The following is a 14650-nucleotide window of genomic DNA, read 5'->3' as shown; positions in this document are numbered from 1 at the left end:
CTTTGTTAGGATCTTCAATGTATGTATGAGTGGCAAGTGTTTTGGGAACAGCTGAGCGTGTCACCAGTTGAGGGTATAACTGGGAGCATGGGGTATTCAGTAAGGTGAATGGAAATGGTGAACAACTTGTGGAGTAGCACCTTGAAAAAGGGCAGGCAAATGGAAATACCTAGTTTAAAATGGGGAGCCATATAAGTATATATGAAGTAAGAAAGGGGTTAAGCAGGTATTTCTGGATTATGTACCACTTGATAGGCATGCAAAAGAGAGGGTCTTGGATGTGAATGTACCGAGAGAGGCATCTGTGTTAATATAGGCTTTTGGTTCCTAAACCAGTATCTTTTTTTTTATGTTGAAGACTCCAGTCCTGGACAAAAGTCCAAATCAAGGCTGGGCCTTAACTGAAAAATGGAGACTTATGAATTGGAAAAAGGAAAGACAAGGGAAAGTATCTATGAATTTTTGGGAAAGTGAAAAACCTGTCTTTTGAAATGTGCCAGGTCATAGTTATTGGGAAAGACATGAGAGGGTGGAGAGTTCCAAATTAATGAAATGTAGTTCATGCAGCTAGAATTTACAAATTTTTTTCAGTTCCTATTGTGTAGAATATCCCGAAAGTAGTGTACACACAAGTCTTGGATATCGGAGTGGGTCTACATTATGCTGGGTGGGGGTCTTGGAGGTGAGTCAGTAGCTGTTTGTAGATGACACAGATATAGCAACAGAGTCCAGAGAGAAATTGCAGAAGCTGATGTTTGAGATTGAGATTGGGAGAGAGTGAGAATGGAGGAAGTTGAGACAATGCATATAAAAGTAAGGTGATGAGGTATATCAAGGGTGCAAGACTAGTTGGCTTGATTGTGGGTCTGAATGGGGAGGCCAGATGAAAATGTATACCTGGGTTGTGGAAACAGCAGTAAATGGGACTATGGGAGCTGAAATGAACCAAATGGCGAGGTGGCAAAGAAATGTCCCAAGGTGTACGTGTATATAGATGTCACTGTTTGTGAGGACAAAGATAGGTATACTTAATGGTAGTAACATTAGTGCTGTATGGGTGTGAGTCCTGGCCTCTGAGCTTAAAACAGAGGAAAATGGTGGATGTCTGAGAATGAAATGCCTAAGCACAACACATGGTAAAAGGATGGTTGATCATGTAAGGAACAACAGTGTGGCATGTGGCAGAAAGTGCAGTCCAATTAAGAAAAACGACCAGTGAAAGATGAAATGGTTTGGCCATATAGAGACAATAAATAAGATGAATGATATTTCTACCAGTTGTGGTGGTAGGCTGCTTGTGACATCCATGGGTAATTGGTGGAAGCAAACATCGACTGGAATTTCAAATGATGACGGGAGCCAATAAATAATCACACGATGCATGCAGCCTGAATTACATAAAATGCTATATGATGCATAGAGCAGTGAAAGGAATGAGTACAACAAACTGGACAACACAACTTTACCTGTTCAGTATCCTTATTGAAGACAGTTGCATTCTTATCACTGCCACCAGTGACAATCTTGCTAGTGTCTTTCTGATGTACATCAACAGCCAAGATACCAGGTACTGATGCACTGTGTAAACCCTGTGAGATCAAAGAATAAAATTTGTGTAAATTGAGCAAAGGTTAGTACAATGTACTGATGATATGTCCCACAAAATTATGCAAGAATAAGCTTCATATGTTCATCAAACATAATGAGGTGTCTAAGTAAGCAAAACCTATACGAATAAGACAAGGCGTTTGTAAAACACTTAAACCTCTTAAAAACACTTTTGTATCTTCTTAATGTCAACTCGTGATATTCACATCTGACCCCAACATCTAAAACTTAATCATATTTAGATCTTATATAGCTTTTGTGGTATATAGTAAGTCTGGTCTACCAACCTTGTGGAAGAAGCCTGGCACCAATGAAATCATAAAACTGCTAACTATTAATTTTTGGAAGAAATTAAGTATTTTTAGAGAAATCTGAATGACTGTATAAATGGTTTTGAGATGGAGAGAAAGGAAGTTGTAATGGAGATAAGGAATGCAAAGGTGGGATGAGATGAAATCTGCAATATAATTGGTAAATGGGAAATCCCTGGAGTAAATGAGAATGAAAGACAGAGTTATCTTGTGGATGTCTGTACTGGGAGGAGTATTTTCTTGCAAACGCCCTTTTTCAAAACAAGATGGTCCACAGGTATAAATGGATGAAAAGCAATGGACGAGAAAAGAAAAAGGGTTTAACTGATCATGTGGCAGTGGATGAAAAATTGAAAAAGGCCGTGCTAGACATTAAAGTTCTGAGAGGATTCTTTGAAGACTGACCATTTCATGGTTCTTGTTGAGGTGAGAATCAGGGAGAAGTGATGGTTTGGTGAAATGAAGAATGAAGAGGTAAAAGTGTTGGTAAGCAAGAAGATGAACCACAAAGAATGCATGAAAGAGTATGAAAAGGCGGTGACTGAAAGTTTAGATGGAAGTGCAGTAAATGTAGGGATGGACTTTTGTGTGAATGGTTTTAAATGTAGAGAAAAAGAAGATTAAAGGTGGCAGAATTAGAAGGTGGATACAGGGTCATGACATAATGGTATGAAAAAGGAAATGCAAGATGGACAGAAGAGATCAGAAGAGTAGAAAAGGCATATGACAGATTGCTCAAAATGAATGTACCACTGAAAGTTCAGAATAAGAGGAAGGAAAATTATAAGATGAGTCAGTGAAATTTTAAGAAGCTGACAAGAAAACAAAGAGAGAGTAGATGAAGATTCTGGAAGAAAGTTGAGTGAAAAGTCAAAGGAAAATAAGAAAATATACTGGATGGGGGTGTAACAGGAAAGAGGTGGATGCAAGAATGGGAAAGTTACTGTGAGAAGAAGGGATGGGTATTTGCAGAAGCAAAAGGAGGAAGTGAAAGGAAGACAAAAGGAGTATTTTGTAGAACTATTGAATGTGTGAGGTGAGACAGCAGCTGTTACATACATGGGCATGGAAGATAGAAGTAAGAGGATACAAGTGTAAGGGCCTGTAGCAAAAGGGGAAGTAGAATGGGCTATCACGAGGCTGAAGGTAGGAAAGGCAACTGGAGAGGATGGAATTATGGCTGAAATGCTGAAGTACAGAGGAGTAAGTGTGGTAGAGTAGATGCATTTGATATGTAACTTAACAAGGAAACAGAAGGTTGTCCTTGAGGACTGGGTGAATTATTATTGCTCCTTTATTCAAAGGAAAAGGTGCTAAGGATGTATGTAGCAATATTGAGGAATAAGGCAGTTAAGTAAATTGGGAAAAATGCAAGCAAGAATGTTCATTGATAGAGTGATGGACATGACTGAATGCAGAATAACCGATGAGCAAGGAGTTTATCAAAAGATAAGGAATGTAAGGCTGAAGGTAGGAAAGGCAACTGGAGTAGATGGAATTATGGCTGAAATGCTGAAGTACAGAGGAGTAAGTGTGGTAGAGTAGATGCATTTGATATGTAACTTAACAAGGAAACAGAAGGTTGTCCTTGAGGATTGGGTGAGTTATCATTGCTCCTTCATTCAAAGGAAAAGGTGCTAAGGATGTATGTAGCAACATTGAGGAATAAGGCAGTTAAGTAAATTGGGAAAAATGCAAGCAAGAATGTTCATTGATAGAGTGATGGACATGACTGAATGCAGAATAACCGATGAGCAAGGGGTTTATGGAAAGGTAAGGAATGTAAGAATCAGATTTTAATAGTAAGAATGACTATGGGAAAGTATCAAGTGGAAGGTAAGAAGTTGTATGAAGTTTTTATGAATCTGAGGAAAGCAGATGACACAGTCAAATGGAATGCTTTATGGGATGCTTTTAAGATATATGGGGACAGGAGAGAAAGAATACTTCCAATGCATTCCTCATGTGTCGTAGAAGGCGACTAGAGGAGATGGGAGCAAGGGGGGTAGAAACCCTCCCCTCCTTGTATTTTAACTTTCGAAAAGGGGAAACAGAAGGAGACACGCGGAAAGTGCTCATCCTTCTCGAAGGCTCAGATTGGGGTGTCTAAATGTGTGTGGATGTAACCAAGATGAGAAAAAAGGAGAGATAGGTAGTATGTCTGAGGAAAGAAACCTGGATGTTCTGGCTCTGAGTGAAAGGAAGCTCAAGGGTAAAGGGGAAGAGTGGCTTGGGAATGTCTTGGGAGTAAAGTCAGGGGTTCGTGAGAGGACAAGAGCAAGGGAAGGAGTAGCACTACTCCTGAAACAGGAGTGGTGGGAGTATGTGGTAGAGTGTAAGAAAGTAAATTCTAGATTAATATGGGTAAAACTGAAGTGGACGGAGAGGGATGGGTGATTATTGGTGCATATGCACCTGGCCATGAGAAGAAAAATCATGAGAGGCATGTGTTTTGGGAGCAGCTAAGTGAGTGTGTTAGTTTTGATGCACGAGACCAGGTTATAGTGATGGATGATTTGAATGCAAAGGTGAGTAATGAGGCAGTTGAGGGAATAATTGGTGTACATAGGGTGTTCAGTGTTGTAAATGGAAATGGTGAAGAGCTTGTAGATTTGTGCGCTGTAAAGGACTGGTGATTGGGAATACCTGGTTTCAAAAGAGAGATATACATAAGTATACGTATATAAGAAGGAGAGATGGCCAGAGAGTGTTATTGGATTATGTGTTAATTGATAGGCATGCGAAAGAGAGAATTTTGGATGTTAATGTGCTGAGAGGTGCAACTGGAGGGATGTCTGATCATTATCTTGTGGAAGCAAAGGTGAAGATTTCTAGAGGTTTTCAGAAAACAAGAGAGAATGTTGGGGTAAAGAGAATGGTGAGAGTAAGTGAGTTTGGGAAGGAGACTTGTGTGAGGAAGTACCAGGAGAGACTGAGTACAGAATGGAAAAAGGTGAGAACAAAGGAGGTAAGGGGAGTGGGGGTTGGAAGGGGAAGTGTTTAGGGAAGCAGTGATGGCTTATGCAAAAGATGTTTTTGGCATGAGAAGCGTGGGAGGTGGGCAGATTAGAAAGGGTAGTGAGTGGTGGGATGAAGATGTAAGATTATTAGTGAAAGAGAAGAGAGAGGCATTTGGATATTTTTGCAGGGAAATAATGCAAATGAGTGGGAGATGTATAAAAGAAAAAGGCAGGAGGTCAAGAGAAAGGCACGACAAAGCAAAATAAATAATAAATAAATAAAATAAAAAAGGTGTTTTCGAAAGGAGGTAAATAAAGTGCGTAAGACAAGGGAACAAATGGGAACGTCAGTGAAGGGGTTAATGGGGAGGTGATAACAAGTAGTGGTGATGTGAGAAAGAGATGGAGTGAGTATTTTGAAGGTTTGTTGAATGTGTTTAATGATAGAGTGGCAAATATAGGGTGTTTCGGTCGAGGTGGTGCGCAAAGTGATAGAGTTAAGGAGAATGATTTGGTAAACAGAGAAGAGGTAGTAAAAGCTTTGCGGAAGATGAAAGCTGGCAAGGCAGCGGGTTTGGATGGCATTGCAGTGGAATTTATCATAAAAGGGGGTGATTGTGTTGCTGACTGGTTGGTAAGGTTATTTAATGTATGTATGACTCATGGTGAGGTGCCTGAAGATTGGCGGAATGCTTGCATAGTGCCATTGTACAAAGGCTAAGGGGATAAAGGTGATTGCTCAAATTACAGAGTTATAAGTTTGCTACCTCGCAAACGTGGGAGACAGCGACAAAGTATAATAAAAAAAAAAAATAAAAATAAAAAAAAGTTTGTTGAGTATTCCTGGGAGATTATATGGAAGGATATTGATTGAGATATTGATGGCATGTACAGAGCATCAGATTGGGGAAGAGCAGTGTGGTTTCAGAAGTGGTAGAGGATGTGTGGATCAGGTGTTTGCTTTGAAGAATGTATATGAGAAATACTTAGAAAAGCAAATGGATTTGTATGTAGCAATTATGGATCTGGAGAAGGTATATGATAGAAGGTATATGATAGAGTTGATAGAGATGCTTTGTGGAAGGTATAAAGAATATATGGTGTGGGAAGCAAGTTGTTAGAAGCAGTGAAAAGTTTTTATCGAGGATGTAAGACATGTGTATGAGTAGGAAGAGAAGAAAGTGATTGGTTCTCAGTGAATGTCGGCTGGTGGCAGGGGTGCATGATGTCTCCATGGTTGTTTAATTTATTTATGAATGGGGTTGTTAAGGAGGCGAATGCAAGAGTTTTGGAGAGAGGGGCAAGTATGCAGTCTGTTGTGAATGAGAGAGCTTGGGAAGTGAGTCAGTTGTTGTTCGCTGATGATACAGCGCTGGTGGCTGATTCATGTGAGAAACTGCAGAAACTGGTGACTGAGTGTGGTAAAGGGTGTGAAAGAAGAAAGCTAAGAGTAAAAGTGAATACGAGCAAGGTTATTAGGTACAGTAAGGTTGAGGGACAAGTCAACTGGGAGGTATGTTTGAATGAAGAAAAACTGGAGGAAGAGAAGTGTTTTAAATATCTGGGAGTGGATTTGACAGCGGATGGAGCCATGGAGGTGGAAGTGAGTCATAGGGTGGGGGAGGCGGCGCAAGTTCTGAGAGCATTGAAAAATGTGTGGAAGGCAAAAGCGTTATCTTGGAAAGCAAAAATCGGTATGTTTGAAGGAATAGTGGTTCCAACAATGTTATATGGTTGCGAGGCGTGGGCTATAGATAGTGTTGTGTGGAGGAGGGTGGATGCGTTGGAAATGAGATGTTTGAGGACAATATGTGATGTTAGGTGGTTTGAATGAGTAAGTAATGAAAGGGTAAGAGAGATGTGTGGTAATAAAAAGAGTGTGGTTGAGAGAGCAGAAGAGCATGTTTTGAAATGGTTTGGTCACATGGAGAGAAAGAGTGAGGAGAGATTGACCAAGAGGCTTTATGTGTCAGAGGTGGAGGGAACGAGGGGAAGTGGGAGACCAAATTGGAGGTGGAAAGATGGAGTGAAAAAGATTTTGAGTGATTGGGGCCTGAACATGCAGGAGGGTGAAAGGTGTGCAAGGAATAGAGTGAATTGGAATGATGTGGCATATCGGGGTCAACATGCTGTCAATGGATTGAACCAGGGTATGTGAAGCATTTGGGGTAAACCATGGAAAGTTGTGTTGGGTCTGGATGTGGAAAGGGAGCTTTGTTTTTGGTGCATTATACATGACAGCTAGAGACTGAGTGTGAATGAATGTGGCCTTTGATGTCTTTTCTTAGTGCTACCTCACACACATTTAGGGAGGGTTGTCATTTCATGTGTAGCAGAGTGGCGATGGGAATGAATAAGGGCAGACAGTATGAATTATGTACTTGTGTATATATGTATATGTCTGTGTGTGTATATATATATGTATACACTGAGATGTATAGGTATGTATATATGCGTGTGTGGACGTGTATGTATATACATGTGAATGTGGGTGGGTTAGGCCATTCTTTCATCTGTTTCCTTGCGCTATAAAATAAATGGGAAAGGAAGACAACTATTAGATGGTATGAAAGCTTTATCATTAGAGAGGGGCAAATACATATGTGAAAGTGGATGAAGAATTAATCAAAAGGTTCAGTATACTTGTGGGTGCGTGGCACAGTTGTGTGATGTCAATGAGAGTTTCTAATGCATACACACACACACACACAGAGTTGGGGTGAGAGAGTATCATTAAATTTTAGGGAAAATAAAAAGATGTTCTGGAAGGAGGTAAATAAAGTGCGTAAGACAAGGGAGCAAATGGGGAGGTGATAACAAGTAGTGGTGATGTGAGAAGGAGATGGAGTGAGTATTTTGAAGGTTTGTTGAATGTGTTTGATGATAGAGTGGCAGATATAGGGTGTTTTGGTCGAGGTGGTGTGCAAAGTGAGAGGGTTAGGGAAAATGATTTGGTAAACAGAGAAGAGGTAGTAAAAGCTTTGCGGAAGATGAGAGCCGGCAAGGCAGCAGGTTTGGATGGTATTGCAGTGGAATTTATTAAAAAAGGGGGTGACTGTATTATTGACTGGTTGGTAAGGTTATTTAATGTATGTATGACTCATGGTGAGGTGCCTGAGGATTGGCAGAATGCGTGCATAGTGCCATTGTACATAGGCAAAGGGGATAAGAGTGAGTGCTCAAATTACAGAGGTATAAGTTTGTTGAGTATTCCTGGTAAATTATAAGGGAGGGTATTGATTGAGAGGGTGAAGGCATGTACAGAGCATCAGATTGGGGAAGAGCAGTGTGGTTTCAGAAGTGGTAGAGGATGTGTGGAACAGGTGTTTGCTTTGAAGAATGGATGTGAGAAATACTTAGAAAAGCAAATGGATTTGTATGTAGCATTTATGGATCTGGAGAAGGCATATGATAGAGTTGATAGAGATGCTCTGTGGAAGGTATTAAGAATATATGGTGTGGGAGGAAAGTTGTTAGAAGCAGTGAAAAGTTTTTATCGAGGATGTAAGGCATGTGTACGTGTAGGAAGAGAGGAAAGTGATTGGTTCTCAGTGAATGTAGGTTTGCGGCAGGGGTGTGTGATGTCTCCATGGTTGTTTAATTTGTTTATGGATGGGGTTGTTAGGGAGGTAAATGCAAGAGTTTTGGAAAGGGGGGCAAGTATGAAGTCTGTTGGGGATGAGAGAGCTTGGGAAGTGAGTCAGTTGTTGTTCGCTGATGATACAGCGCTGGTGGCTGATTCATGTGAGAAACTGCAGAAGCTGGTGACTGAGTTTGGTAAAGTGTGTGGAAGAAGAAAGTTAAGAGTAAATGTGAATAAGAGCAAGGTTATTAGGTACAGTAGGGTTGAGGGTCAAGTCAATTGGGAGGTGAGTTTGAATGGAGAAAAACTGGAGGAAGTGAAGTGTTTTAGATATCTAGGAGTGGATCTGGCAGCGGATGGAACCATGGAAGCGGAAGTGGATCATAGGGTGGGGGAGGGGGCGAAAATTCTGGGGGCCTTGAAGAATGTGTGGAAGTCGAGAACATTATCTCGGAAAGCAAAAATGGGTATGTTTGAAGGAATAGTGGTTCCAACAATGTTGTATGGTTGCGAGGCGTGGGCTATGGATAGAGTTGTGGGCAGGAGGATGGATGTGCTGGAAATGAGATGTTTGAGGACAATGTGTGGTGTGAGGTGGTTTGATCGAGTGAGTAACGTAAGGGTAAGAGAGATGTGTGGAAATAAAAAGAGCGTGGTTGAGAGAGCAGAAGAGGGTGTTTTGAAGTGGTTTGGGCACATGGAGAGAATGAGTGAGGAAAGATTGACCAAGAGGATATATGTGTCGGAGGTGGAGGGAACGAGGAGAAGAGGGAGACCAAATTGGAGGTGGAAAGATGGAGTGAAAAAGATTTTGTGTGATCGGGGCCTGAACATGCAGGAGGGTGAAAGGAGGGCAAGGAATAGAGTGAATTGGAGCGATGTGATATACCGGGGTTGACGTGCTGTCAATGGATTGAGTCGGGGCATGTGAAGTGTCTGGGGTAAACCATGGAAAGCTGTGTAGGTATGTATATTTGCGTGTGTGGACGTATGTATATACATGTGTATGGGGGGGGGGGTTGGGCCATTTCTTTCGTCTGTTTCCTTGCGCTACCTCGCAAACGCGGGAGACAGCGACAAAGTATAAAAAAAAAAATATATATATATATATATATATATATATCCATTGTTCTCACCTTTTTCCATTCTGTACACAGTCTCTCCTGGTACTTCCCCACACAGGTCTCCTTCCCAAGCTCACTTACTCTCACCACCTTCTTCACCCCAACATTCACTCCTCTTTTCTGAAAACCCATACTAATCTTCACCTTAGCCTCCACAAGATAATGATCAGACATCCCTCCAGTTGCACCTCTCAGCACATTAACATCCAAAAGTCTCTCTTTCGCACGCCTGTCAATTAACACGTAATCCAATAACGCTCTCTGGCCATCTCTCCTACTTACATAAGTATACTTATGTATATCCCGCTTTTTAAACCAGGTATTCCCAATCATCAGTCCTTTTTCAGCACATAAATCTACAAGCTCTTCACCATTTCCATTTACAACACTGTACACCCCATGCATACCAATTATTCCCTCAACTGCCACATTACTCACCTTTGCATTCAAATCACCCATCACTATAACCCGGTCTCGTGCATCAAAACCGCTAACACACTCATTTAGCTGCTCCCAAAACACTTGCCTCTCATGATCTTTCTTCTCATGCCCAGGTGCATATGCACCAATAATCACCCACCTCTCTCCATCAACTTTCAATTTTACCCACATTAATCGAGAATTTACTTTCTTACATTCTATCACATACTCCCACAACTCCTGTTTCAGGAGTATTGCTACTCCTTCCCTTGCTCTTGTCCTCTCACTAACCCCTGACTTCACTCCCCAGACATTTCCAAACCACTCTTCCCCTTTACCCTTGAGCTTCGTTTCACTCAGAGCCAAAACATCCAGGTTCCTTTCCTCAAACATACTACCTATCTCTCCTTTTTTCACATCTTGGTTACATCCACACACATTTAGGCACCCCACTCTGAGCCTTCGAGGAGGATGAGCACTCCCCGCGTGACTCCTTCTTCTGTTTCCCATTTTAGAAAGTTAATACAAGGAGGGGAGGATTTCCGGCCCCCCGCTCCCGTCCCCTCTAGTCGCTTTCTACGACACGCGAGGAATACGTGGGAAGTATTCTTTCACCCCTATCCCCAGGGATAATATACATATATATATACATATATATATATATATATATATATATATATATATATATATATATATATAAGGGGAGTCGGGGAGGAATGGGATGTATTTAGGGAATCAGTGATGGATTGCGCAAAAGATGCTTGTGGCATGAGAAGAGTGGGAGGTGGGCTGTTTAGAAAGGGTAGTGAGTGGTGGGATGAAGAAGTAAGAGTATTAGTGAAAGAGAAGAGAGAGGCATTTGGACGATTTTTGCAGGGAAAAAATGCAATTGAGTGGGAGAAGTATAAAAGAAAGAGACAGGAGGTCAAGAGAAAGGTGCAAGAGGTGAAAAAAAGGGCAAATGAGAGTTGGGGTGAGAGACTATCAGTAAATTTTAGGGAGAATAAAAAGATGTTCTGGAAGGAGGTAAATAGGGTGCGTAAGACAAGGGAGCAAATGGGAACTTCAGTGAAGGGCGTAAATGGGGAGGTGATAACAAGTAGCGGTGATGTGAGAAGGAGATGGAATGAGTATTTTGAAGGTTTGTTGAATGTGTCTGGTGACAGAGTGGCAGATATAGGGTGTTTTGGTCGAGGTGGTGTGCAAAGTGAGAGGGTTAGGGAAAATGATTTGGTAAACAGAGAAGAGGTAGTAAAAGCTTTGCGGAAGATGAAAGCCGGCAAGGCAGCAGGTCTGGATGGTATTGCAGTGGAATTTATTAAAAAAGGGGGTGACTGTATTGTTGACTGGTTGGTAAGGTTATTTAATGTATGTATGACTCATGGTGAGGTGCCTGAGGATTGGCAGAATGCGTGCATAGTGCCATTGTACATAGGCAAAGGGGATAAGAGTGAGTGCTCAAATTACAGAGGTATAAGTTTGTTGAGTATTCCTGGTAAATTATAAGGGAGGGTATTGATTGAGAGGGTGAAGGCATGTACAGAGCATCAGATTGGGGAAGAGCAGTGTGGTTTCAGAAGTGGTAGAGGATGTGTGGAACAGGTGTTTGCTTTGAAGAATGGATGTGAGAAATACTTAGAAAAGCAAATGGATTTGTATGTAGCATTTATGGATCTGGAGAAGGCATATGATAGAGTTGATAGAGATGCTCTGTGGAAGGTATTAAGAATATATGGTGTGGGAGGAAAGTTGTTAGAAGCAGTGAAAAGTTTTTATCGAGGATGTAAGGCATGTGTACGTGTAGGAAGAGAGGAAAGTGATTGGTTCTCAGTGAATGTAGGTTTGCGGCAGGGGTGTGTGATGTCTCCATGGTTGTTTAATTTGTTTATGGATGGGGTTGTTAGGGAGGTAAATGCAAGAGTTTTGGAAAGAGGGGCAAGTATGAAGTCTGTTGGGGATGAGAGAGCTTGGGAAGTGAGTCAGTTGTTGTTCGCTGATGATACAGCGCTGGTGGCTGATTCATGTGAGAAACTGCAGAAGCTGGTGACTGAGTTTGGTAAAGTGTGTGGAAGAAGAAAGTTAAGAGTAAATGTGAATAAGAGCAAGGTTATTAGGTACAGTAGGGTTGAGGGTCAAGTCAATTGGGAGGTGAGTTTGAATGGAGAAAAACTGGAGGAAGTGAAGTGTTTTAGATATCTAGGAGTGGATCTGGCAGCGGATGGAACCATGGAAGCGGAAGTGGATCATAGGGTGGGGGAGGGGGCGAAAATTCTGGGGGCCTTGAAGAATGTGTGGAAGTCGAGAACATTATCTCGGAAAGCAAAAATGGGTATGTTTGAAGGAATAGTGGTTCCAACAATGTTGTATGGTTGCGAGGCGTGGGCTATGGATAGAGTTGTGGCAGGAGGATGGATGTGCTGGAAATGAGATGTTTGAGGACAATGTGTGGTGTGAGGTGGTTTGATCGAGTGAGTAACGTAAGGGTAAGAGAGATGTGTGGAAATAAAAAGAGCGTGGTTGAGAGAGCAGAAGAGGGTGTTTTGAAGTGGTTTGGGCACATGGAGAGAATGAGTGAGGAAAGATTGACCAAGAGGATATATGTGTCGGAGGTGGAGGGAACGAGGAGAAGAGGGAGACCAAATTGGAGGTGGAAAGATGGAGTGAAAAAGATTTTGTGTGATCGGGGCCTGAACATGCAGGAGGGTGAAAGGAGGGCAAGGAATAGAGTGAATTGGAGCGATGTGATATACCGGGGTTGACGTGCTGTCAGTGGATTGAGTCAGGGCATGTGAAGTGTCTGGGGTAAACCATGGAAAGCTGTGTAGGTATGTATATTTGCGTGTGTGGACGTATGTATATACATGTGTATGGGGGGGGGGGGGTTGGGCCATTTCTTTCGTCTGTTTCCTTGCGCTACCTCGCAAACGCGGGAGACAGCGACAAAGTATAAAAAAAAAAATATATATATATATATATATATATATATATATATATATATATATATATATATATATATATATATATATATATATATATATCTTTCATACTATTCGCCATTTCCTGCGTTAGCAAGGTAGCGTTAAGAACAGACGACTGGGCCTCTGAGGGAATATCCTCACCTGGCCTTATTTTCTGTTCCATCTTTTGGAAACTTAAAAAAAACGAGAGGGGAGGATTTCCAGCCCCCCGCTCCCTCCCCTTTTAGTCGCCTTCTACGACACGCAGGGAATACGTGGGAAGTATTCTTTCTCCCCTATCCCCAGGGATAAAATAATATATATATATATAAATAAAATATATATATATATATATATATATATATATATATATATATATTTAAATATATATATATATATATATATATATATATATATATGTATATATATATATATATATATATATATATATATATATATATATATATATATATATATATATATATATATATATTTTTTTTTTTTGCTTTGTCGCTGTCTCCCGCGTTTGCGAGGTAGCGCAAGGAAACAGACGAAAGAAATGGCCCAACCCACCCCCATACCCATGTATATACATACGTCCACACACGCAAATATACATACCTACACGGCTTTCCATGGTTTACCCCAGACGCTTCACCTACCTTGATTCAATCCACTGACAGCACGTCAACCCCGGTATACCACATCGATCCAATTCACTCTATTCCTTGCCCTCCTTTCACCCTCCTGCATGTTCAGGCCCCGATCACACAAAATCTTTTTCACTCCATCTTTCCACCTCCAATTTTGTCTCCCTCTTCCCCTCGTTCCCTCCACCTCCGACACATATATCCTCTTGGTCAATCTTTCCTCACTCATTCTCTCCATGTGCCCAAACCATTTCAAAACACCCTCTTCTGCTCTCTCAACCACGCTCTTTTTATTTCCACACATCTCTCTTACCCTTACGTTACTTACTCGTTCAAACCACCTCACACCACACATTGTCCTCAAACATCTCATTTCCAGCACATTCATCCTCCTGCGCACCACTCTATCCATAGCCCACGCCTCGTAACCATACAACATTGTTGGAACCACTATTCCTTCAAACATACCCATTTTTGCTTTCCGAGATAATGTCCTCGACTTCCACACATTCTTCAAGGCTCCCAGAATTTTCGCCCCCTCCCCCATCCTATGATCCACTTCCGCTTCCATGGTTCCATCCGCTGCCAGATCCACTCCCAGATATCTAAAACACTTTACTTCCTCCAGTTTTTCTCCATTCAAACTCACCTCCCAATTGACTTGGCCCTCAACCCTACTGTACCTAATAATCTTGCTCTTATTCACATTTACTCTTAACTTTCTTCTTTCACACACTTTACCAAACTCAGTCACCGGCTTCTGCAGTTTCTCACATGAATCAGCCACCAGTGCTGTATCATCAGCGAACAACAACTGACTCACTTCCCAAGCTCTCTCATCCCCAACAGACTTCATACTTGCCCCTCTTTCCAAAACTCTTGCATTCACCTCACTAACAACCCCATCCATAAACAAATTAAACAACCATGGAGACATCACACACCCCTGCCGCAAACCTACATTCACTGAGAACCAATCACTTTCCTCTCTTCCTACACGTACACATGCCTTACATCCTCGATAAAAACTTTTCACT

The 14650-nt window shown here is 41.5% G+C and overlaps 1 protein-coding gene across 1 annotated transcript in view; it reads right to left on the bottom strand.

Annotated features, from left to right (window-relative positions):
• Positions 1 to 14650, bottom strand: part of Prp19 (pre-mRNA processing factor 19) — a 241755-nt gene that overhangs the window by 142209 nt on the left and 84896 nt on the right. The window contains exon 6 of the mRNA XM_071665386.1: positions 1467 to 1589. Within this exon, the coding sequence (XP_071521487.1) occupies positions 1467 to 1589 (123 nt within the window). The remainder of the gene's footprint in view (positions 1 to 1466; positions 1590 to 14650) is intronic.

Source organism: Panulirus ornatus, chromosome 10 (assembly GCF_036320965.1).
Source record: "Panulirus ornatus isolate Po-2019 chromosome 10, ASM3632096v1, whole genome shotgun sequence".
In the NCBI taxonomy this organism is placed as follows: Eukaryota; Metazoa; Arthropoda; class Malacostraca; order Decapoda; family Palinuridae; genus Panulirus; species Panulirus ornatus.
This window is presented reverse-complemented; position numbering and strand designations above follow the sequence as displayed.